This window comes from Lycium ferocissimum, chromosome 5 (assembly GCF_029784015.1).
Source record: "Lycium ferocissimum isolate CSIRO_LF1 chromosome 5, AGI_CSIRO_Lferr_CH_V1, whole genome shotgun sequence".
Taxonomy (NCBI): Eukaryota; Viridiplantae; Streptophyta; class Magnoliopsida; order Solanales; family Solanaceae; genus Lycium; species Lycium ferocissimum.
Window position 1 is genome coordinate 58,614,218 of NC_081346.1, and position 26,009 is coordinate 58,640,226.

Here is a 26,009-nt window from a genome sequence, read left to right on the forward strand (position 1 = left end):
TCTTTTTCTACATTTAGTAAGTTGACAATTCTATCATTCTAATATGACAAGTTTAAATCTACAAGATTCAAATAATATTTTAGTATATTATACACGTGTAATTTGAGACCATAAAATTCAAAAGTCTATTTTTTATTCTTTAAACTTTGTGTCCAGTCAAAACTAAGACGCAATGACAGAATCAGGATTTTCACTAAATGGGTTCAAAAATATAAACGAGTAAATAAACGAAGAAGTTAAAGGGTTCAACATCTACTGTATATATAAAAAATATAATTTTAACTTTGTATATACAGAATAATTTTTCGTCAAAGGGAGCGACCACCTAGTTCCGCCCCTGCTAAGATGCTTAAATTAGGACAAAGGGAGTAGAAAACAATTAAGCTATGGCTTAAGGTCGGATTTGAATCCTGAATATGAAAAAAATCCTTAATAAAAAACGCTTTCCTCAATTAAATAATACGCTGCACCAATTCGGATATAATCGAAACTCCAATCAATACACCAAACACCAAAGGGAAAGCCAAAAAAAAAAAAAAAAAAAAAACAAAAAACAAAAAATGGCATAAGGAATTCTCTCATAATGTGCTGTCCCCACTCCCGCGCCAAACCCCCAACCCCACGCCGCCCCCCAATCTCATTCCACTTGACTCAGTTTCTCCCTATAAATAATCCCCGTAAGCTTCACTCTAATCTTCCAAAAATCACATTTTTCTCTCTTGAAAATTTATTGAGTCTCTACTCTCTACTGTTCAGTAATAGGGTTTCTCAGTAGTTTTACATACCAGTTGTTTTGCTCACAAAAATCACCAAAACAAATTAAAAAATGGATGCATATACGGTCCATCTAGCGATGGCGGCACTAGTAGGAGCATCAGTAGTAGCAGTATCAGCTTATTATATGCACCGTAAAACCCTAAATCAGTTATTAGAGTTTGCTAAAACCATAGATAAGGACAACCCTGATGACGTGGCAGATGACGTCGGCGGTGGTGGTTACTACCGTAGCCGGAGCAAAGGAGGAAGGAGGAACGGTTATTACCGGCGGCGTTCTTCCGGTTCGTTACCTGATGTGACGTCAGCGAATTCCGGTGAGATTGTTGATGATAAGAGGAATGGTGGAATACATGTGGATTCTATTCCGGTTGGTTTGCCTAGGCTTCGCTCCCTTGCTGAAGGTGTGTGGTTAAAGATTATTTACTTGTTTAATGTATGCTGGATATGTGTTTTTGGTATGTTGTTTCTTGGCCAGTGTAGTAACAACAACAACAAACGCAGTATAATCGTGCAAAGCGGGGTCTGGAGAGGGTAGAGTGAACGAAGACCTTACCACACAAGGTAGGGAGGCTGTTTCCGATAGACTATCGGCTCAAGAATATTAATTCAAAACAATTTTAGAAAAGAAAATACAAAGTAATGAAGCCACGACCAATACTATAGAAAAGCATTATATAGCATCCTGGAACAAAGGAAACAGTAGCCACAGATAAATAATGCGATAATCGAAGTAGAAAAAGTGTCAAGTTTAAGGAATAAAAAGAGATTTTTGAATCTTGTGGTTCTAAAGTAAAGATGTGTATAATGTGCTATAATGTTTTTTGATTTTTGGAGTTTTGCAATTGCCATGTAGGATATTTGAATTGTCTAACTTATTAAATATAGAAGAAGCACTACTTTTAAAAAAATATAGAAAGAAACACTCTTTTTGGGATAGGCCAAAAAGGAAAGAAAGACGCTTAAATTGGGACGGAGGGGGTACTTATTTGATGTACAAGATACTCCCTCCGTTTCAATTTGTTTGTCTGGTAAGGAGTTTAAGAAAGTAGGAGACTTTTGAATCCTGTGGTCTTAAACTAAAGATATGTAGAATGTACCAAAATGCCGTTTAATCTTGTGGTCTTAAATATGTCATGTCGAGAGTTGGAATTAAAGAGTTGCCAAAAAAGGAAATAGACATTCTTCTGGAAAGTAAGACAACAAGTTGAAACATAGGGAGTATATGTTTCCTATGGTAATTCAAGGCCAGTATAGTAACTTGTGTTTTTTTTTGGAAATTAATCATTTTGGATTATGATACAGATGGAGGAAAATTTAGTCAAATGAGGAAGAATTAGTTACCTGTAAAAATGATACTGATAAAAGGCTCAGGCATGATTTAAAGACGTATATGCTTGAGATAGACTTGTTATTGCAGTTATAATTAGTGCCAACTAGCCTATTATAAAGTTAATGAGTTTTAAATAATAGGTAGAATTAACAAGTTGGTGTCTTTTATTGGGTCCTGATGTTTGGTACTGGATATCTTGATACTTGGTTCCTCAAAAAGCATAATGCCTCTTTTTGTTTCCTATCGAATTGCTGATATACTTCATTTTCAATTAAATCTGGACCCTTTATTTTCATTTGCATAGAATGATGGTGCATTAATTATGTCAGGGATAAAGCGAAGAATCTTTTTTTTCTTAATTTTGTTTTAATAATATATAATAGGACGTAAGGATGTAGAGATGTAGCTGGCGTGTACTGATTTGGCATGAAGGTAAAGCGTAATTGGTTGACTGATGGTAAATTTCCTCTTAGTCACATTTAGCACCAAGAGTGTGCTGATTACGTATAGAGTTGTACAAAAATCCCTTCCCCATTGATAAGAGAGTGTAGCTCAAGTAGAGAGCTCCCTCCACCTCTAACCATGTAGTTGTGGGTTTGAGTCATCAAGGGGGCAAAATGGAGCACACAATTAATTCATGTGAGGATTTGGGTGGAGCAGATCTAGGTTACCGTATCATTAAAAAAGTTGTGGAGGAACAAACAAAATCAAGGAAATTATCCATGTCATGTACAACATTTAGTTTATACTTTATACCAAGGCCAAATACATGGACAGCCACCTAAAGTTGGCACCAAATTCCATTTAAACACCTCAACTGAACCCGTTGCCTATGGAACACTTAATGTATATTCGAAATGTACCTATTGAACACATTATGCTGACATGTAATAATGCGTGTATTTCACTTCTTTTCTGTGCGTGAATAATTTAAATTTTGACTCTTACAACTTTTACAATGTAGAATTGGCCAAAAAATATACGTGTCATTTAAAAGAAAAGAAAAAAGGAAAATAAGCAACTGTTTACATCTAATTTTCTTCCTTCCCCTTTTTCTCTTTTCTTTCATCTGCAACCATCAATGGAGCTTTTCTTTGTCCCTTCATTCTTATCATTTTCATTTCATTTAAATTTCTTTCCCTTACACCATCAGGAAAAAAAATCTGCTTTACTTCTCTGTTTTCCAATCTCCCCGTTAGTGGTTGCATTCTTCCTTTCTAAAATCTATTATGTAGCTATTTCCCTTCATTTTTCTTCTCCACTAACAAATACACTCTCTGAATAAAAGATCCATGACATTTACACCATTGTACAACTCCATTCTTTATTTACCACCAAAGAGTTTCTAATGAAATGATGCTGAGCTTTAGGAACCATGGCCCAGTGAATATAATGGCGGGGAATGATAATCAAAACCCATTTAGTTCTCTACTAAGTGCTAGTTTGTGTTAAGTTTCTGGAAATTTGAAGGTTTGTCAATGGTGAAATCAAGAGAGTTTCAGTGGAGAAGAAAAGAGAAAAATGGGAAAAAAAGAATGAGACAAGATTAAAAGGAATAGACACGTGTCGTCTGTTAACTGGGCGTTTCATCACATCAGTTGTGTGTAAGCTTCACGATTTAGAGAGCCATTTTGAGGTGTTTAATAGGTACATTTGAGATCTACATTAAATGTTCAGTAGGTAAAAGGTTCAGTTGAGATGTCTAAATGGAGCGTGGTGCCCACTTTAGGTGGTTGTCTATGTATTTGGCCTTATACCAAAAAGTGAAGAATCAATACAAACATATTTTAGACTATGCAAAGATCTCATGCTTCCTCTGTTCCCAAGAGAATGACACAGTTTTCTAAGTAATCTCCTAAAAAGAGAATGACATTTTCTAAATTTGAAATAATTTAACTTGAATTTCCCATACCCTTAATGACTAAGCTTTAATAACCACACAAATGTTATGACATGTTTAAGACCACAAGTTTCAAAAGTGTTATAACCACACAAATATTATGACATTTTAAGATCACAAGTTTTAGAAGTCTTCCTTTTATTTTTTTTATTTTTTTTAAAACTCTATATCGGTCAAACTATGCCATATAGCGGAAGTATTACATCCTTCAAAGTAGCAATTGTTCTTTTCTGTACAGAAGACCAATTTAACGCACAAAGCAATAATATTTTAAATTTTCCTGCTATATGAATGCTGCTTCCCTTCCCGTTGCAAACTGAAGGCATTAGGACTTCAGTTATTTTATTGTAATTAATATGTTTAAATTCGAATATACATTTAAATATTAAGATATTATATCAAGATCTGGCCATTGTATGATTAGGACGGTTTGTATCTTTGATGATTCATATTATAGATACTAGTGGCGGTTGGGGACGGTGATAGTAGTCGATGATATAGTAGTAATGGGGTGGTGCAGGGGATCGTATTGAGGTGGTTGAACAGTAATGGTGGCCAGAGTTGATGGACGTATAGTGCTGGTTAACATGGTGGCTAGTGGTGAGGTGTGGTAGAAGTAGGCAGTAGTGACTAGTGGTGGTACTTGTGGTTAGAGGCTGGCAGTAGGAGCGGTTTGTGGTAGAGAATAGTGGTGAAGGTGGTTGGTGGTGATGGTTTTTGGCACTGGAGCCTGTTGATGGTTGTAGCGGGTGATAGCAGTGGTTTATGGTGGAGATGGTTAGTAGCGGTTGATGGTAGCAAGTTGTAAAAGTGGCTAATGGTGGAGGTGGTGATTGTTTAGTGGTGATAATTAATAGAGTAGTGAGATATGTTACTTTTATAGTAATTATTAATTGAACGTTTTAATAACGGTGGTAATTGTTTAGTGGTGGTAATTAATAGAGTAGCGACAAATGTTACTTTTATAGTAATTTTTAATCAAACGTCTTAATTTTATTAAGACTTTGTACAAGATTTGAATAATTCGCAAGTATTAAGAGCTAATAAGTGGTTGTGAAAGAAATAAACGAATGCACTTAATATCCACATCTAAATGATTCAGATTCAAACCTCTATCAAATGCAAACAATTAGGGCTTAGGTATCACACTATCACCTGCTTGATTTTCAAGTGTTTCAAGCATAGGTTGTTGCTACAAGACAATGCATAGATAAATGGTTCTTTTACAACATTTTTTTTTCACTCAAAGCATCAACTCTAGATTATGAATCCGCCTGTCTACAAACTATCTTGTGTAAGCAGGCTTCGCATAAAGTAATTCACCTAAAGCATTCAACTCTCCTTGGTTTTTATAGCATTTGTCACGGCTAACCTTCCTGTTGTTATTGGACCTGAGTTATGTATCTTGACTTCATTATGTAAAGCCCTCTGTTGACTCTTGACCATCTCAAACTATCAGCTCCCGCCTACACCCATTTCTTTTGTTCTAGTTTTCTAAATAGAAAGATTTGGATTTTTTTTTTTTTTTGAAGTTCCCTCCGAAGGTTCAAGTGACAAAATAGGAGGCATACATGTAATTGTTCCCTGGGTATTGTGCAAAGTCTCAAGTACCCTAGGTGTTCGAGAGGGACTGGTATGGAATGATCCTGTTGTTAAGATCGGTTAATGACATCTAACATATCGAAAAAGTGGCATGTGAAGACGATGCATTGACATCCAAGGGTGTGGTTTAGCTTTTAGCAAAGGTGAAATGGACCATGAGAAATCAATGTTCAAACTCTAGCAAAGCCAAAAAGAGTTACGTGATTTCTTCCCATCAATCTATGCGTTGGTGGACTCAGTTACCCCATACATGTTCTTATGAGAGATAACATGTATTAAATGGGTTAGTCCAGGTGCTCAAAAACTGACCGAGACACCACAGTTATAAAAGTAATGTAAAATCAATGCACGGGCCCTTATCCAAAATCCAAAAAAAAGGACAAAAAATTAAAACAATGTACTTGCCTTTTGATTTAGCTGAATAATCCTTTTATGATCCCTTTATAACCAGAAAGCGCTATGCTTATCGAATAGTACTTGATTTTCAAACACCTGTCTACTTTTTCTCCCAAAAAAGTTTCCTAGCTGAGTTTTCATGAACCATTGGTAAATAAGAGATTGAAAAGCCGTACGAGTTGCTAGTGACAATATCTATTGAGTGTGCAATGACAACTGACAAGGCAATTATCCTTTCTGACTACAGAAGATCAGTAGCACAAACATCTTATGGTCAAGTGAAAAGTTAGTTGCCGAACTTTTTGTGCAAGTGCAGTAGTAGTTTACATGCCTATAATTGCAGAGATATGGAAAATGCTCAGGTACATCGTGTAGTCCGTACTTTTTCCATGTCCCAGTACTTGAACACCGTGACTACAGTAGTGCTAATCATGTCTTGCCATGTGCTTACATGAATAGGAAGTTATGATAAAACAAATGAGGCCATTCATAATCCCTGATTTGGATTCGATCAAGCATTTTTTAAGTAATTTATTCTGCCTTATAAGACTGCCCTAACTCCCATACAGTCATGACCTGAAGTTTGACAGTACTAGAAACAGTTGTCAGATGGAATCTGAGGAAGGGAGAAAATTGCCCTCACTGTGCTGTGCCCTGGTTATCATCAAATTGTGTGCATCATTGAACTTCATAGAGTGCTGTTGCAAAAGTGTTTGCCTTGGCAGCTTTTGGTTTCACATTTCTCCTTAGATGCTCTGTTATTCTTTATAGTTATCCTATGACAGGCGGAAGAGGCACGAAAGATCTCGTTCCATAAAAGTGCATTTTTTGTGTTTCTATTCATACGTTTTGATTCAGAAACTTACAAGATTTGTCGGTTATTTGTTTCTCTTCTTTGATTAGAACTGATCTCTGTACGTGAAGATAAAGCTTTCCACTAAGTTTTGTGTTCACTTTCTTATTTTTGAAGGGAAATCGAGATCTGCACATTCTCTGAGACCTACTTCTCCCAAGTCTCCAGTTGCAAGTGCAAGTGCATTTGAAAGTATAGAAGGATCAGATGAGGAAGACGATATTGCTGACTCTATCAAACTTGACACGTCGTATCTACACACTAACGGGGAAGCGGTACTAGAATATTCGGCCTCATATTCCTCCATTTTTTCTTTCACTCCACTGGGCTTGGGGGGGGGGGGGGTTGTTACATACATTGGGCATTTTGAATCAAGTATAGCACTTATCATAGAAAAATACATTTTAAGTGTTCATAATGACTGCAAGCACAGTTTCATGCATGTTCTTCATGATCATATCATTATTTTGGTAACTTCTAACTATTTGCTAAATTGTTAAACAGGGCCCAGATTCCACTGGGGAACAAATACCTGTGGCTGCAACAAGTATGATACGTTCACACAGTATATCTGGTGACTTGCACGGTGTTCAACCTGATCCAATAGCTGCAGATATTCTACGGAAAGAGCCAGAGCAAGAAACATTTGTACGACTGAAGATAACTCCTGGTGGTAATTGTCCCTTTCGTATTCCAGTCCTTGTCATGGTATTGAATGTTCCTAAGACACTATGCTTTTTGAATCTCGGACACTTAGGGTAGTTCGTATTCAGAGAAAGCAAAATAACACTGAGTTAATACCTAAATGTGCATCATTTTCAGCTTGTTCACCTGTACCCTAAAGTATGTCATAGTTACTTGAAGTATTGTTCAAAGGAAGTTTTATTTGTCTTCCTCTTTGTTACCTGAAATAAGAGTATAAATAAATCAGAGAGGTAAAGAAATGAGATCTGTAGAAACTTGTGGCCCAAATCCGCATGTACCAGGTGAACCAGTGATCATAAGTGAATGTGGGAAAAACAGAAAGAGAGGGAACTAACTCTTGTTGCCCATGAGACCCACCTCCCTATAAAAAGATAGCAAGCTTCCTTGTCAAGCATCATCATAGTACAAAATATCAAAGGGCAAGATGGAGATTCTTTGTATAATATCTTGTCTCCTCTGTATATAATAGTTGATTTATATTGGCTGTTTATTTTCCTTTCTTCGAGTTCAAAGTGTATGTGCTTGAATAATCTGAAGAAACTGGGAAATCACAATGTTCATCTACATTGTCATTCTTTTTTCGTTCTTTTTATTGGATAAATTTGTTGCCAACTGGGTATGAGCATTGAATTAGTGTACAATGTGCTACCTGAAGCTTAATCTACTGGTTTAGCCGATTTGGAGTGTTTATGTTGGGGTTTAGCTGATTTGGAGTGTATGTTGGTATGAGGAGTACTATATTGCTATGGTCTTGATGAAAATACATTGTATCATTTTCCAAATTTTGAATCTGGTTATCAAGTATGTAGAACCACACACACACAAAAGAAAAAGGAACTTCCTATGAAGAGGACATATACTTTCTGTATTATAGCTGTTTCTTAAGGTTCCAGCATCCTTTAACAGTTTTTAATGCAATTTCTAGAGACTCCATCTGCCGATGAAGCGGAGGACTACCGAAACTTGCAAGTTTGTCTTGAAATGAGGCAGAGTTACGTATTCAAGGAGGCTGTTGCTCCTTGGGTGAAAGAAGTAATTTCTGATCCAAGCACCCCAAAGCCAAATCCAAATCCATTTGAATTCACTCCTGAAGGAAAATCTGATGTAAGTATGTACGTGCAAGAAACACAACCATCACTATCATTAATGCTAGATTTTTGGTTATGCTACATGTTACTACTGCTATTTGATTTTCCGGAATCGATATAGTGTTCTATTACTCATGATTTCTGCTAATTGACTTCTTGATTACTTCTACAGCATTTCTTTGAGATGGATGATGGAGTTGTTCATGTATATGCAAATAAAGATTGTAAGCTAGGAAGCTCTTATACTTCATCATTTTACCTTTTTGAGTTCACAAGGCCCATCTGATTCCTAGTCTATTTACTCTTAATGTTTGACCCCTCTCACCCCTTGCACTTGGACCAGCTAAGGAGAAACTTTTTCCTGTTGCTGGTGCTACGACCTTTTTCACCGACTTCCATCACATCCTTAAAGTAATAGCAGCTGGCAACATCCGAACTTTATGTCACCATCGCCTACTGCTGCTGGAACAAGTATAGACCTCCCTGTTCTTATTTCTTTCTGATTATATGACATGTTAATTTGGTTTTTGACGCTAAGTTTTGTCCAGAAATTTAATCTACATTTGATGCTTAATGCGGATCGAGAGTTCCTTGCTCAGAAAAGTGCACCTCATCGTGACTTCTACAATGTGAGGAAGGTTGATACACATGTTCATCACTCAGCATGTATGAATCAGAAACATTTGTTGAGATTTATCAAGTCAAAGTTGAGGAAGGAACCAGATGAGGTAACTTTTTGTTTGCATTTCCTTGCTGATGTGTGCTCCGGTTCTCCGATTCTCTTGACATCTAAAGCCCTAATCTTCTTCAGGTTGTGATATTTCGTGACGGAACATATATGACCTTAAAGGAAGTATTTGAGAGCTTAGATTTGACTGGGTAAGAAAATAGTTTCTAATATTTGGTGTTTGAAAGAGCATGTGATTTTACCTAGCTATTAACATTAACATTGTATCTGATCTCATCGTTTTACTCTCGTTGAAAAGGTATGATCTCAATGTTGACCTATTAGATGTTCATGCTGACAAGAGCACCTTTCATCGTTTTGACAAATTTAATCTGAAGTACAATCCCTGCGGTCAAAGTAGACTGCGGGAGATTTTCCTGAAGCAGGATAATCTTATACAAGGTATTCTTGTCTTATCTTTCAAATGGTCTTCCTATTTGGTCCTTCCATCATCACTTTGTATTTATCTTATATAAAAGCAGTTACAAGTTGTAATGTGTTTGCAAAGTTATCAAGCAAATATCATATCATACATGTACTTGGATACGGGTACGTATCTGAGTGTGTATGGCTAAGTTTCTGGTATGGGCATGTTTAACTTTAGCAAATTCAAGTGTTTCTTGAAAGATGTGCATTAAATATGCATAGCATACCCATTGTACGTTAAGGAAAATGAAGCGTCTCTTTGATATTGGGTAACTTGAATTGTGTTATTCCAATAAACTAATTGAGGAAAATGAAGCGTCTCTTTGATATTGGGTAACTTGAATTGTGTTTTTCCAATAAACTAATTGAACTGACTTCAATTTTATGAAGTTATTTAATAATCATATTTTATGATTTCTGTTGCAGGCCGTTTTCTTGCCGAGCTGACTAAGCAAGTATTTTCTGATCTTTCTGCAAGCAAATATCAAGTAAGTTCATTTTTGTAAAAATAACTGTTATCCTCTTCTTTTTTTCCCTTTTCCTATTTTGTCTTAACATGTTTCATACACTCCCCTGATCGTCACAAAAAACTGGTGACTCTGCTAACTTTATTACTGCCAAATGCAATCTGAAAGCTCTGTGGCCTTGGGGGTGACTATTGTTATGCCTCGGTCGAAATTGCATTGCATAAGTTCACAGTACTTGCAATACGATGTTCTTCTCTATTGTTATTAAAATTTAAAACATGACTAGAATGATGTTGTATCTGAAGGTGCATTTATTTAAAAACGACGACAACAACATACCTTGTGTAATCCCACAAGAAAGGCACATTTATTTAAGAAAAGAAATAAAAAATATTTCACATGGTCGAGTCCTGTTCTGTCCAGTGTTCTTATACGTGAAAAGAGGAAAATAACTACAAGGTCCATGGGGTTTGAAGAGAAACGAGAAATGAAGCACATGCTTCTTTGAAGTGAATGGATGAAAAATCACGATATTAGAAAATATCAGATGTATATGACTTATCATATTTTGGTATCTGATATACAGTAATGTTGGTCTGTATTAACTGGAATCCTCAAAGTTGAGATTAAAGAACCGACTTTGCGCCTTATTGTTTGAAGTGAACACTTTTGTGAAGCGCGTGGCTTTGCCCATGAAGCGATAACTCCTTGCGTCGCATCATTTTAAGCAACTAAGCGACATCTTTTAATAACACTAGTTCTGTTTGTCATTTGCATTTGGCTGCTCTTAATCTTTGTCCATTTTGTTGTAGATGGCAGAATACAGGATATCAATATATGGCCGAAAGATGAGCGAGTGGGACCAACTTGCAAGCTGGATAGTGAACAATGAACTGTACAGTGAGAATGTTGTCTGGTTGATTCAGGTATGATGAAATATATGCAATTGCTGGTCAATTGTAAGCATTTTAGGTTGTTTCGCCTTAAGTGGTTGTGATTTTGAACAGAGCGCACATTCTTGTAGGTTACGTTACTCTTCTTGACTTACTTTCTTTGGGGAAGGAAAAAGAATGTGTGTTCCTTGTCAATTTCCAATTAGTTTAGGACTTCAGGTGATATATGTACAGGTAACAACAAGGTGTGTGTTTGAGGTGATTTCCTTAAGCTATTGATGAGGGTACTCTTACAGTAGGCACTATTGACTAGACGCTGAAATTTGGGGGTTGACCTCGAAAACTCTAGATGTTGATGCTAGATGTGAATAGAATTAAATCTTGCAGAGTTGGCACTTCGCTCTTATGACTAAAGTGTCTTTGAAGTAGTTTTTTGGTCATAGGTTACTTGATGTTCAAAGAAAAACCAGCTCTAAATAGTCTTATAAATCAATAAGACCATGAAAATCATCTAATATAATCTTAATTTTCAATCTCTGACTAAACTAAGATTCCTAAGATTGAAAATTAACATTACAAAATAGTCCTAAGTGTCAAATCTTAGGAATCTTTGGATTAGGCAGATTACCTTCAAAATAGAACTTTAGGTATCTCATGCCAGATTGTCTTAATCCTTTTATTTTGTTTTGTTTTGGTTCTTTTAATGGGTGACCATTTGGCTTTCAATTGTGTGCTGCAGGGTATGAGAAAGATTCTGTACTTCTTTTGATGTTGTAGTTCTTATTCTATGCTTTGTTTGTCTCCAGCTTCCGAGACTATATAACATATACAAAGAAATGGGGATTGTGACGTCATTTCAAAATATCCTCGACAACATCTTTCTGCCTTTGTTTGAGGTTACTGTCGATCCAGATTCACATCCCCACCTGCATATCTTCTTGAAGCAGGTATGATTTTCTAACATTTGAATTATCTTCCTTTTATTTACTAATGTGAAATGGGTTGCCCGAGTTCGGTTGAGGACTAAAGATTTGGTTGTCAAATTTGAGCCAGACTTGTGGTGGGAATTTTAGGAAGTACTAAGAATGCTCTATGCTAGTACGTGTTGGGATCTAGTTGGATATAATCCAGTTATGTTGTATTTCCGATTTACTTTTCCCTTCCCTCTGTTTGGTGATATCTGGGCATGCATCTACATTTGGCGAATGTAAAGATCTTGGTTGAGTCCATATACCTAGTAAATAAAGTAGCTAACCTAAAAGATTATTGAGAAGGAGAAAAGGAGAATGGTACATAACTGTGGAATCATGTTTCGTCAATTACAATCTGCTGCCTTTGGATTATTTGCAACAATCATCCACTTCATTCTATCCTTTAATCACAATATGTTCTTGTTCATACTTTCACTTCTTGTTCTGTCAACTTAAAGGTTGTTGGATTGGATTTGGTGGATGATGAAAGCAAACCAGAAAGAAGGCCTACCAAACACATGCCTACACCTGCTCAGTGGACTAATGTATTCAATCCTGCATACTCATACTATGTGTACTATTGTTATGCAAATCTCTACACCTTGAATAAGGTTCGTAAGTTACTTCATTTCTATTTCTTCCTTTCCCCTTCTTTCCCCTTTTATTCCTGTCATCATCACTTCCTTCTCTGATCAAAACAGACGATAGGACTAAAACCTTTTCGTAATGATCTTGCATCTGTGGTTACTTTGGGGAAAGTGGGAGAAATAATGTGAATGAATGGACCAGAATGTATGAAGCAATATCTTTTTTTTTTTTTTTTAAATGATCCTAGAAGGCACTGCTATCTGGTGGCTGTATTATTTATCTTTTATGCTTTCCTGAGTCTTATATCTTCGCCTCTCTTGGTCTACTATGTTTTCTGCGAAAACCTACAAAAAAGTATGGTTTTATACAAAAGAACACCCTATCTTCTCTACCTACAGGGACCTCATAATCATAGTTACTCGAGTAAATTCCCTAGAAGGTCACACCCGTTTATTGAGAATTGCCTTCAAATATCACTTTTGTTTCTTTTAGGACTAGAATATCACCCAACACAATTTTCCTCAGAATATACTAAACACACAAAATTCTCCTTCTCTCCTAATTGGCAGGCCATGTCACATAAAATTCTATTTTTTTAATAAATTTATTCAACTCATCAAATCCATTTAATTCAACCCAATCTAAACTCATTTAACCAAGCAACTCATGTCTTATACCCATTTAAAACGGTTAGAAAACATAAAGAAAACATCAAAGTTAAGTTATCTATTTAATAGTGTTTTTTTTTTTTAAAATAAAATTTTATGATATTCTTTGGCTTTATTATTTTTCAGAGGAACTTTTAAGAATATCATAATTTTTTTTAGAAAACATCAAAGTTAAGTTATCTATTTAACGGTAAGAATATGAGAGAACCAAAGAAATTTCTTGTGGGGGAGATGCTTGCAGTAACCCGCAAATTGTAACTTCATTGTTTTCGTTCTTTAATAATTTATCAATTATTTAATCTAATTAAACATTACTATTTCTCTTTCTATAAGGAATAAACAAATTATTTTTATTTTGGCACAAAATATTATTAGAGATACCTCAGATAAATATATGTCCACTGTTCTTGTATCTTCTTTTTTTTTGGTGCATCCACTGTTTTTATGTGTTAAAATAAAAAAATATTCGAGAATTCAGATATTTATAATGTTAAAATAATATTACTAACTAGTAAACAAATATCAATATATAGATCGAACAAAAACAAAATCAAACTAAAAAGAAGAAATATTAATTGTTTGGTTAAATGGGTTTGGGTTGAGTTGAGTTAAATGAATTTGATGAGTTATATAAATTTATTATTAAAAAAAACTAGAATTTTATGTGACATGGCATGCCAGCTGGGAGAGAAGAAGGGTTTTGTGTGTTTAGTTATATTCTGAGGAAAATAGTGATAGTTGAAGGATATTCTAGTCCCAAAAGAAACAAAAGTGATATTTGAAGGTAATTCTCAATATATGGATGACCTGCTAGTCAACCATAAAAAGATCATCTCTATCCGTTTAAAATCTCTGCTATGTCTTTCTCTCCAGACAACCCACAGAAGTGACTAGTGGATTAACATTTCAAGCCTTGTGCCTTTTCTTCCGTCTACCACAATTTTGGCTAAACAGTACCACTTTCAGTGTCTGGCATCACTTAATGTATTCCAAACCATGTTAAAATTTCTCATAAAATGTGGTCAGAGTCAATACATCATATTCGTGAGGTGGTTCTAACTAATATTGCTGGTTGCTCGAGAAAGATGGCAAAAAACTAACTTTTTGATTAAAGTAAAAAGAAATGTTATACTTTGAGATAACATTATATTTCTTTGTGGGTTCTTCTTTCTTTGATTTTTTGGTGTATTGGGTTGGGACAGGAAAAAACTCAATGGTTATAATTGCAGTTATGTTTTATTGGCTGTAAAGGAAAGTTAGAGTGGTTGCATATTTACCTCATCAGTAAAATCCATTTTCAGACTAAAATGATGAGTTTTGGTCCTAGTTTGCTATGAATGTGTTGCAAGTTCAGGATCACAGCTCTAGGTCTGTCTACCACAATATTGTAGAGAAATGATCTCTCTATCATTCAAATATCTTGTTGACATTTCTTCTCAAACACTTTTGATATGTTGGTTCTGACCCTTGCAAAATTACATCTCAGCTGCGTGAGTCAAAAGGCATGACGACCATCAAATTCCGGCCACATTCTGGGGAGGTAGTCACTCAGGCATATTTCCAAATTCTTTAATTTATGACTTACTTTTGTTTGCTGATTAGATGTCTTACTGTCTACAGGCTGGAGATATTGACCACCTTGCGGCAACATTTTTAACAGCCCATAATATTGCTCATGGTATTAATTTGAGAAAGTCTCCTGTTCTTCAATACTTGTACTACTTGGCCCAGGTAATAAATACAGATATTAGAGTGATTTTTTTTCTTCTGGCCATGTGTGTTTTCTGATTATCAATCATGACTTGTTTTTGTCAGATTGGTCTGGCAATGTCTCCTCTTAGTAATAACTCTTTATTTTTGGACTACCATCGGAATCCTTTACCCATGTTCTTCTTGAGGGGTCTGAATGTTTCTCTTTCAACGGATGATCCCTTGCAAATTCACTTAACAAAAGAAGCCCTGGTTGAAGAATACAGTATAGCTGCTTCAGTGAGTATTCGTTGTTTCTTGGATGAAATATTTTTTTTGAATAAGTTTTTCTTTTTTTCGAATAAGTTGTGTCTTGGATGAAATATTTGATGATGTCACTTTGTCAATGGGTGTAAATTTTTCCGCCATGCAGGTTTGGAAGTTGAGTGCATGTGATTTATGTGAGATTGCCCGTAATTCAGTGTACCAGTCTGGTTTCTCCCATGCGCTAAAGGTTTGTGTGTCTCCTAAAAAATTTAAATGCTAATAGCATGGTAATCTGCTTCCAGCTCTAAATATTCATCAAGCTCGTGCTTTTTCCCAATTGCCACCAATCTACTCTTTCACCAATTTTCATTGATCAGTAGATGCATTGATCCTCTTTTGAATCCTGAGTTGCTTTATGTGAAGTTGCTTGATTTGCTTCTCTGTGTAACACAAATAGAAAATTGGGATATTCTAAGATCCAGTCAAGTGCAAATTTATCAATTCAAATCCAAAGTTTGAAGTTTGTAGATCCCCATGGATGCCTGAAGTGCAATGCATCTGATTGAAGTGTAAATCCAATTACATCTATATGTCGTATGTCTACGTTTTATCAAGACCATATTGGTAGTAGAATTTCATTAGGTGTTCCCTTTTATTCTTGACAGTAACTGTGTCCATTTTCTGTAAACAGAAATAAAAAAAAAAACTGTGTCCATTTTCTGTTTGTCACGAAGGATGAGTACATGGAACATGGAGGTTCAGTGGTATAACTTGTAATTGTTTAATTGCGATCATGTTATAATTTTGCTTGTTTCCTTTTTGGGGGTGGGGGGTTCCATTTCACTGTCGAGGCGTTGCTTTCCAGATCAGTGGCATCAGCAATGACATCCAGCTCTCTGGCTCACCTTCTATTGCTTACCTTACCTATATATGGCTGCTAATCCCTGGTTGGGAATTTTGATATTTGTGTTGTGTGTATTTTCCTGACATAATCCACTTCAATATTTAGTCCCACTGGATTGGAAAGGAGTATTACAGGAGAGGACCAGATGGAAATGACATTCATAGGACAAATGTGCCTCATATCAGGCTCGAATTCCGTGATATGGTAAGTACTAATTCTAGAATATATAATGATCTCCCGATTTAGATCCTCAAAGTGGAGAATTGCATTGGAATTCTGCTTGTAAAGACCCTTTTCAGACTTCCATTATTTTTCTGTATGTGGGATTATTTGTGCTCCAAAATAACAGCATTTTCAAGATCGTCTCTTTGACTTGAATGTTGCATCTTGTGGTATTGACGGAGGAGTAGTGATCTCCGTTCTTGTTAATTTTTTTTTTTTTTTGGGTTGAAAATTATGAAACAAAATTTTCATACTGGGTTGTTTCTATTTATTTGATACTTGGTTTTTAACATGATACTTCCATTGAGATGAATCTTTGGTTTTTAAAGAGTCAAATCCTGTATTTGACCTATAGACTTCATTGTTCCTAGATATGGAGGGAGGAGATGCAACAGGTTTATCTGGGCAGGGCTGTATTTCCTTCAGTTGTTGACCCATGATCTGCATCGCCAATGCATTATATCATGGCCAAGAGTATTGATTCTCATAATATCTGGAGGTAAGGAACAATTGGAAGTCCTTATCGCCAAATCATCACAGCTTGAAGGTATCAAATTAATCAATTATTTTATTTATTTCTGCAGGGTTGGCCATCCAGTGACTCAAGAAAGCTTCCACCATGAGATATCTGGAATTCGGAAGCTGAGGGGTGAACAAGGTTTGGTGAATGCTAGACCTTATTATTCGATTATTGGGACTGGTAATTCAGGAAGCAACTGGAGCTAGAGCATATAGCACAGCCGCAAAGCAATCTACTATCTGGATAATACACGAGCAATCCGCTATCTGAATAAGGAATTATGTATATGTATGAGTGCCGTAGGTTAACAAACTTCAGATGCATCGTAAGATGAATTCTGGATGTTGCATGGTTCTGTTGTATCATATTGACATGTTGGCTGAATAAAAATAGTGCTTCCGCCCAACTTTCTTTTCTTTCCCCTTTGGGTGAATAGCGGGTGGGATTGTTTGGGAACGAGGCAGAGTTGGATTATGATATGCGAATGCATTTCAAATACACTCGGGATATGTTAACGTTTATAATTCCTTAGATATGTATTTGAGTGATTATTTAGGGAAAAAAGGGTCAAATTTGCTGAACTATGCAAAATGGAACAGTTTTGCGTTCCATTAATAGTTGGGGTTAAATATGCTAATGCAGTTACTAGTTGGGGTTAAATTTGCTCCTGAACTATGCGAAATGGAACATTTACCCTTATTTTTAAAGGTGAAAGCTTAGCACTTGGTGATGTTAGGTGTCGCACGATTTAGGATTAACTTTTCACGTTATTAAATGGTGAAAGCTTAGCAGTCGGTGATGCCATGTGTTGCGAGATTGAGGATTAACTTTTCTAAATGAAGAGTAAATTTGAACCTTTCGCATAGTTTAAGAGTAAAAAGTATTGATGATTAAGGATTAGGTTTTCTAAATGAAGGGTTAATTTGAACCTTTTGCATAGTTTAAGAGTAAAAAATACTGACCTTGTTTCCAAAATCGATCAAGATTTTACTGACCTCCCTATTGAGGTCGGTTTACCTAAGGTTGGTTTTCTTGCTCGGCTTTGACTTGTTTTTTTAGTAGTGCAATTTAGGGGGTTTTATCACTTGAAAATTATAGTTCAGCAGGCTAATGTACACTAGGCGTTGTTTAAGTGTACAACTAATAAAGCATGATAGTTTAGTGGAGGGGCGTAGTTTAGTGGAGGGGGGGGGGGGGGTAGCACTTGAACGTTATAATTTAGGAGGGTAATGTAAATAAGAGATAGTTTAAATATGAAACTAATAAAGACGTGATTGCTTAAGAGAGTTTTGATCCAATCTCTTTAATTGTTAACTCATAATACCTTTTAGTTGAGATTATGTTTTTGTCGTTTGAGGTACTAGAGTATACGACCCTGCATAATGGTTTGAAGATGATTTTGTGAATTAGTGTGGAAAAACAAGAATATGTTTTGGTTGAAACAAGGGAAAAGACATGGATTGCACCTGAATTTATCTCGAAAAGTCGTTTCACGCTCCAACTAATCGGGTGACTTATTACCTCTCTATTCTTATTTAAAGTGGAACTAATATCGCCGAATGAGGTAAAACCCAAGTATAGGTGAGGAAATGTTCCACACTCGCATGCCACATCAGTGCTACATCATCACAAATGTTAGAAATATAATCATTTGTATTTTTTTCCCACTATTTCTCTTTTTTTCTCTTCATTTACACGTCTATTTTTTTTAATTTTTTTTATCTAACCACCAATCAGCCACCACCGTAACACCAAAGAAATTTGGCAACTGTGATATCTTGGCTTGTGCTCCGGTTCAAAATAGAGGTTGTTTGGTAGTTTTTGGAAAATGATTGTAGTTAATAATAAGGGTAAATTAGGAAGAAAGTGGTGAATGTCTTGGTTTATCAAACTAGACAAGTAAAGTAGACATTTACTTTTAATATGAAAAAGAGCCAAAAATATCCCTAACGTATGAAAAATGGCTCATAAATACCCTTCATCCGACTATTGGTCTAAAAATACTCCCAACATATTTTTTTAATTTAAGAATACCCTTCAAACTAACACCCTAAACTTAATGATTTCTTTCAACTTAAAAAAGGGTTATATGAGTATTTGGCTAAAGAAGAAAAGCTCTTTCCTTATGTGAATTAACATTTACAACTCTATCACACTGGAAAAAAAAATAAAAATTTACAACTCTATCACAGGCTCTTTTTTTTTTTATTCTCTCTCTATCTGTCGTCTTTTCGTTTTTAAACGTTTCCTCTTCCATTATTGAGAAAACCCACCTATCAGAAAATGCCAATTCCATTTTCCAGTCAAAAAATAGTGAGACAAAATTGTACTACTCAAAATGAGACACATGGCAGTAAACAGACAGTAGCACCACCATAGTACTGCATTTTCTTGATTTCTCTACACCCTTCTTCACATATAGTCCTCTCTTCAGCTTCATTGTTAATACTTGTTCGTTTTCCTTCTCACATGAAGTAAGAAATCAGCTCACCAAAAATAACTCTCTTTCTGCATTCTTGATGTTGTTAAAAGGTACCCCTTTTCTTTATCTTTTTTAATTTTGCCGATTAGCATTTACCAAGTTGTTATCTTTTTAGCTTTTGTGTGAGTATTTGCATGCATTTGCTTTTGATTTTGCCCTGTTTCTACTTCATTCTGTTGACTAAGTTCATGTAGTACTGTGCCTGTGCTTCTTTTTTCTGCAACCATTTCATGAGAGTGTAGAATATTCAGAAAGAAATGGGCTCTTTTTTAAAAGAAAAAAGGAGAAGAGGTCTTTTTAGTTTTATTATTTCTTTTACGGTTTATATATTTTCATGAGGAGATAATTTTTTTCTCCATAACTTCTAGTATAATTGAATGTCGAAAACCTTTTTTTTTTTTTTTTTTGCCTGTTTCTGTTGTTCCTATCCTTTATATATATATATATATATATATATATATATATATATATATATATATATATATATATATATATATAAATAAATAAATTAAGAATGAGTTCTTAGTTGCAGTAAGCAGAAGAACAAGACAGGTGTGTATTTGGTTCGACACTGAACGTGCTCAAGTAACAGGATATACCCACCCACCCACCAAGGCCCTTTTTCGCCTTTTTGGCGTTCTATATTTTTGGACAAATGAATGAAAATATTAATGTCCGTCTCTGGGGTTCGGAGTCGTCTTTGTTACATCCATCTCAACATTTCTCGGGAGCGAGAGATTTACCCGCAATGTGAAACTTTCTTGCATAGCACTCGGAAGCAAGCCTCATTTGGATTTAGTACGATGTGTGACATCATCGATCAATCCTCAGCTTGCAATATGGATTTAGAGGTGCTTCACCGAACTTCAAGGGCTACTCGCTTAAACCTTTAGACTCCAAGAATGCGCGTACGAGTTAGTCCCAATCGGACGTCCCGAAAAGCATACACCATGGCACCTCGCCGAATTTGGTGGAAATCAAGAAAAAAGAAAAGAAAATAATAATGTCCAAAATAATATTATTTCCTCCTCGAATTGGGTGGTCTCTCTTAATAGCATCTAAATCAAGAAATGTCTCAATATATAAGTGTTAAAGAAATGTATTGTTGTGTTACTTATCCAAAAATTAATAATGATAATAAAACTTTGTGTTTTGTTGAACCGGGAAGAAATTGGTATTGGTAGAAAGGGGTGGTCAAATAAAGAGGGCCATATCAAGATGAGAAGTATCCCTAGTGTTTTTTTACGTCTCTACTAGGATTTGAACCCTGGTCTTCCATGGTTTTCATGCACTTCATTTGACCGCTAGACCACAACTTTGGTGCATATAATCCATATTTTTCCCATATTCGATATAGCTCACATCAAGTATGTTAAAAGTTGTGCATACTTACCTCATGTTTGTTTTTGTATTTGACTGTGTGTCGTCTCCTTGTGTGACGGAATTACAGCTAAAAGTGTGAAAAAATCCATTTGACTCATAATTCAGTTCTGCTGATCTAATTAAGGGTGTGTTTAGTAGTACTACAGCAACAACAACAACAACAACATACCTAGTTTTTATGCTTTCTATTGAGCCGAGGATCTTTCGGAAACAGCCGTCCTACCTTGGTAGGAGTAAGGTCTGCGTACACTCTACCCTCCCCAGACCCCACGTCGTGGGATTTCACTGGGTGGTTGTTGTTGTTGTTTCCATGTAGTTCTTTTTGTTGTAATTTTTAAAGATGCCATGCTTCAGGTGAAATTGGCGCTTGCATTTTTCATTAGAATCTTGATTGTATATTTGTTCTATTCAGTTTCTCAAAATTTTAAACTAACAACTCATGGATCGTAGTTTTGCAGTTGAAGACACTCAATATAACCGTGGGAAATGACTCAAGATAAAATAGATGTTCGTCAACATGGTGTGGTGGTTGATCAGACGAAGTCAAAAGTCAAGTGCAACTATTGTGGTAAAGTTGTTTCTGGTTTTAACAGGCTGAAATACCACTTAGGTGGCGTTCGTGGAGATGTAACTCCTTGCTTGGAGGCTCCGACACCTGTAAAAGAAGCACTGAAAGCTGAGCTGCTTGATAAGAAAAATGGAAATTTTAAAAAGGAAGTCGGGCAACTTCACCACCCAAATCTTCCTTTGAAGCGGAACTGGTGCCCTCAAGAAAGTGATGGTGAACCAAATGGAAATAAAAAGCATCATAGAGTGAATTCAAAAGTAGCTGGTAGTTGTGTTGTAGATTCATCGTCACGAGAGATTTCAAAATCTATTGGGAGATTTTTTTATGAAGCAGGAGTTGACTTTGATGCTATCAAATCACCTAGCTTCCAAAGGATGGTAAAAGCCACCCTTAGGCCGCGGGAGACAATAAAATTTCCTAGTTGTTGGGAATTGAAAGGGTGGATCCTCCAGGATGCAGTGAAAGAGATGCAACAACGTGTAACGGAGGTGAAAAATTCATGGGCAAGCACTGGGTGTAGCGTCTTGCTAGATGGATGGGTAGATTCAAACGGTCGAAATCTGATTAATATCCTAGTATACTGCCCAAGGGGCACTATTTATCTCCGTACATCAGATATTTCATCTTTCAATGGAAATGTTGATGCTATGCTATTATTCTTTGAGGAAGTTGTAGAGGAAGTGGGAGTTGAAAATGTGGTCCAAATAGTTGCATACTCGACATCTGCATGCATGATGGAAGCAGGCAAGAAATTAATGGAAAAACGTAAGACAGTGTTTTGGACAGTCGATGCTTCTCATTGCATTGAACTTATGTTACAGAAATTCACAAAGATAGACCTGATACAAGAAGTTTTGGACAAGGCAAAGATTCTCACCCAATTTATTTACAGCCATGCTACTGTCCTAAAGCTTCTAAGAGATGCTTGTCCGGATGAGCTAGTGAAACCTTCAAAGATAAAGTCAATTGTGCCCTTTTTGACTCTGGAGAACATTGTATCACAGAAAGAACACTTAGTTATGATGTTTCAGTCTTCTAATTGGCATACCTCAATCTTGGCTTCTACAAGTGAGGGTAAAAGAATGTCGGAAATGGTTGAAGATCTAACCTTTTGGACCGGGGCTTTAATGGCTGTGAAGGCAACCATTCCTCTGGTGGAAGTTATAAAATTGTTAAATGGTACTAATAAGCCACAAGTTGGTTTTATATATGATACATTAGATCAAGCTAAAGAGACCATCAAAAAGGAATTCAAAGACAAGAAATCCCGTTATGCTAGATTCTGGGAAGCCATAGATAAAATATGGGATGAATATCTCCATAGTCATCTCCATGCTGCGGGTTACTTTTTGAACCCAACCCTTTTTTATTCAAATGATTTCCACACTGATGTGGAAGTTTCTTGTGGTCTTTGTTTTTGTGTTGTTCGCATGGCAGACGATCGTCATATACAGGATTTGATCACGTCGCAAATTGATGAGTACCGCTTGGGAAAGGGCACGTTTCATTATGGAAGTTTCAAAGATAAATTATCAAATATTTCCCCAGGTGGTATGCTTTATACATTTTCTGCTATTTTTACCTTGCTATTTAATTTGATTTGGGGATGATGTTTCTGGACCAGTCAAAGAATAATACGCAGCAAATGTATAGGTTTGAACATTAAGTAAAATATACATATAATATACATAATCAGTGAATAGGTTTTGCATATTTTATATGAATAAATATGCATATAAAATGAAAAAAGTCCTTTAATTTGTATGTTAACCTGTAAGTTATGGTTGCAGCACTTTGGTGGTCTCAATATGGAGGTGACTGTCCCGAACTGCAAAGGCTTGCTGTTCGAATCCTTAGTCAGACATGCAATGGTGCTTCACATTATAGGCTGAAAAGGAGCTTGATCGAGACATTATTTACAGAAGGGATGAATCAGATAGAGAAACAGAGGACGCGGGACTTGGTATTTGTCCACTGTAATTTGCAGTTACAAGCTTTTGATCCCGAAGGAAGAAATGACGTTGCAGGTGATGTTCTTGACCCAATGGATGAGTGGATAGTCGGAAAAGAGCCCAATCTCGTGTCCGAAAGCACTGAGCTTACATGGATGGACTTGGAATTGTCAAGCAGAAATGGGAAGGGAAAAGTTTGTGTTGAAGGACCTATTATTATTCATGTAAAGGATGAAGAGTGAGATAAATGTAGATAGAGTAGCAAATGTGAAGTGGTTATGTGTCTTTCTAAAGTACAAGTTTTGTCTAATTAACGTTTAGTTTTTAATGCCATGGGGTTTTGCTCTAGCTCTATTCTTCCATGCATTGTTTTGGCTTCTAACAATGACATGATCTTGAAAGAAACTTAAAAGAATTTTCTGACTCTAAAAATGTGTATGATTACAAAGGGACACAAAGAGGCTCATGGATTGGACGTGAGAGAACCAATCATATCATGGTAAAGCTCTAAATATACTCAGGTACTGAAGATGTATAAGCTGTATGTTTCTGTTTGGTCTTCCCCCTACCTGGTTAAAGAATTGTACTAGAGTATTACTCCAGGAATAGTTCTTTTTCACTTGGATACTTAAGAACGAGAAGTGGCTAAATACTCCCTCCGTTCCATATTATTTGTCCACATTCCCCTTTACACTCCTTTTAAGAACTCATAAATAAACTATATTTTTACTACATTACCCTTATCTCTCTCCAATTAATTGCACTCTAATAAAAATTGGTTACTTTAAAAAACAATTGTTTTAAGGCCAAACTAGGAAAAATTTAATTAATTCTATCTTGATGTTGTAATTGGATAAGTATTTTGGGACGGATATTTATAGTAATGAGGACAACTAATATGGGACGGAGGGAGTATAATGAAGCAAAAGGAGCTACAACTAAAGATTCAATCATTGTTCCTGATTGGCTTATTATAATTCAAGTTACACGACCATTTGTTTACACATCAATGCCACACTTTTGCTGTACTCCTGAAAAAGACAAAATTCTCTTGAGTCTCTACTCCCTTCTACAAAATCATGCAAGACAGACAAGTCATAATTTGCTATAGCATCCAAATTCAGTTTCAGAAATCAGAATAGGACAAAGCCAAAGTTTAAGCCAAATGAATCAGCCCATCAGCTAACAGAAGATCATAAACACAGAGGAAAAAGAAAACAGTTCAGGAAAATTTGGTCCAACTCTAATGGTTGATCATACGACAAATCTTCAAAAAATTGCGTGGATTGCCCTTCATACGGACCGGTCTTTAATTTTTGCCCTCAATTCGCTGGTCTTTAATTTTTGGCCCTACTCATTAATGAAAATTTGTAGGCTAAAGTACCCTTTTCGCACCACAGATTCTGGGTTCGATCCCCAGCTGAGTAAAAAATAATAATAATTTCGCAAGGCATAGGTTTTTATGAACCTATGCCTATTCGGGCGAAGGTGCATAGAATCTATGCCTCAATTTCGTAACTATGCCTATAGGCATAGGTTCTATGTAGTTTCATAGAAACCCTTGCCGTGTCCGACATATTTTCTATGTAACTACATAGCGAGTAGACATAGTTTCATATGAACTTATGCCTTGCGATTTTTTTGACTGAGGGGGGTTCGAACCAAGAACCTCAGGGTATTCGGCCACCTTTTTAAGTGAAGGCCAAAAATTAAAGACTAGCAATTTGAGGGACAAAAATTAAAGACCAGCGCCTTTGAAGGGAAATCGTGCAAATTTAGGGAGCGTTTCCTCCTTCAATGAATGTTATGCGGTGTCACGCCCCAAATCACAGTCGTGATGGCACCCACACTAACCCCCCGTGGACGAACCATCACCTTAATTCATTTGCTTAACTGATTAACGAATCAATATAAATAATAAGAACAATCATTAATAAGATTAAGTCATATCATAAATAGTCAAAGTGCGGAAAATACTAAGTCATAATACATCACCCAAGAACTGAATTCACAATACAAGAACGACTATCCAAAATGATGTCTAAGAGTAATACTTAAGTTTGAATACATAAAAACACAGTCTATTGGAATGAATAATAAACAATATAAGATGAACTCCAGGGCTGTAGACAGGCAGGTAGCTCACCCTTAGAATCTTAGCAATAGAGTAGTCTTAAGGCTAGAATCGTGGTCTCGATGAGGATCCTGGCTTAAACTCTGCACTCAGAGAAAGTGCAGTAAGAGTAGTATCAGTACACACACGTACCCGTAAGCATCATACGCCGACTAAGATTAGGTCACGCATATGGAAACACAGAATCAACAAGTCAACAGATAGGCATATCATAACCATTAAAGTTATAGAATATCACAAAGAGAGTCATAGCCTAAGATTAAGCTCCTACACCATAAGTCTGTCAAGTCCTCAATAATTCCTCAAAGTAACCACAACACGAATACAAATAACAAGTCCAGTAAGTCAGTGTGAGATGGGATAATGAAGAATGCAATGCAAATGAGATGAATGCTATGCAATGGCAAATAACTCAAACCTGTACACACATGCTGCGGACAGAATCTCGACGTCTCAATATACATGACCCATGGGGGACCCGCGGTGTCAATGTGCCG

General features: G+C 36.1%; 2 protein-coding genes across 4 annotated transcripts; both read left to right on the forward strand.

The window, feature by feature from the left end:
• Positions 1 to 681: 681 nt before the first annotated feature.
• Positions 682 to 17,167, forward strand: LOC132056959 (AMP deaminase). Its single transcript, XM_059449363.1, has 20 exons — positions 682 to 1,178; positions 6,976 to 7,133; positions 7,363 to 7,531; positions 8,489 to 8,667; positions 8,824 to 8,875; positions 8,995 to 9,122; positions 9,200 to 9,379; positions 9,463 to 9,530; positions 9,638 to 9,780; positions 10,231 to 10,292; positions 11,084 to 11,197; positions 11,971 to 12,111; positions 12,594 to 12,746; positions 14,878 to 14,931; positions 15,012 to 15,122; positions 15,207 to 15,380; positions 15,514 to 15,594; positions 16,357 to 16,455; positions 16,845 to 16,972; positions 17,058 to 17,167. The coding sequence occupies exons 1-19, from the start codon at positions 827 to 829 to the stop codon at positions 16,911 to 16,913; spliced, it is 2,487 nt and encodes an 828-aa protein (XP_059305346.1). The 5' UTR covers positions 682 to 826; the 3' UTR covers positions 16,914 to 16,972; positions 17,058 to 17,167.
• A 2,039-nt stretch (positions 17,168 to 19,206) lies between these two features.
• On the forward strand, positions 19,207 to 23,726 carry LOC132056960 (uncharacterized). 3 transcript variants are annotated; one of them, XM_059449364.1, is made up of 3 exons: positions 19,207 to 19,525; positions 21,309 to 22,977; positions 23,217 to 23,726. In XM_059449364.1, the coding sequence occupies exons 2-3, from the start codon at positions 21,345 to 21,347 to the stop codon at positions 23,618 to 23,620; spliced, it is 2,037 nt and encodes a 678-aa protein (XP_059305347.1). In that variant the 5' UTR covers positions 19,207 to 19,525; positions 21,309 to 21,344; the 3' UTR covers positions 23,621 to 23,726. The 3 variants fall into 3 exon arrangements, with proteins under 3 accessions (XP_059305347.1, XP_059305349.1, XP_059305350.1); XM_059449366.1 differs by having other exon boundaries at positions 21,317 to 22,977; XM_059449367.1 differs by having other exon boundaries at positions 19,209 to 19,525; positions 21,309 to 22,974.
• The last annotated feature ends 2,283 nt before the right edge of the window (positions 23,727 to 26,009 follow it).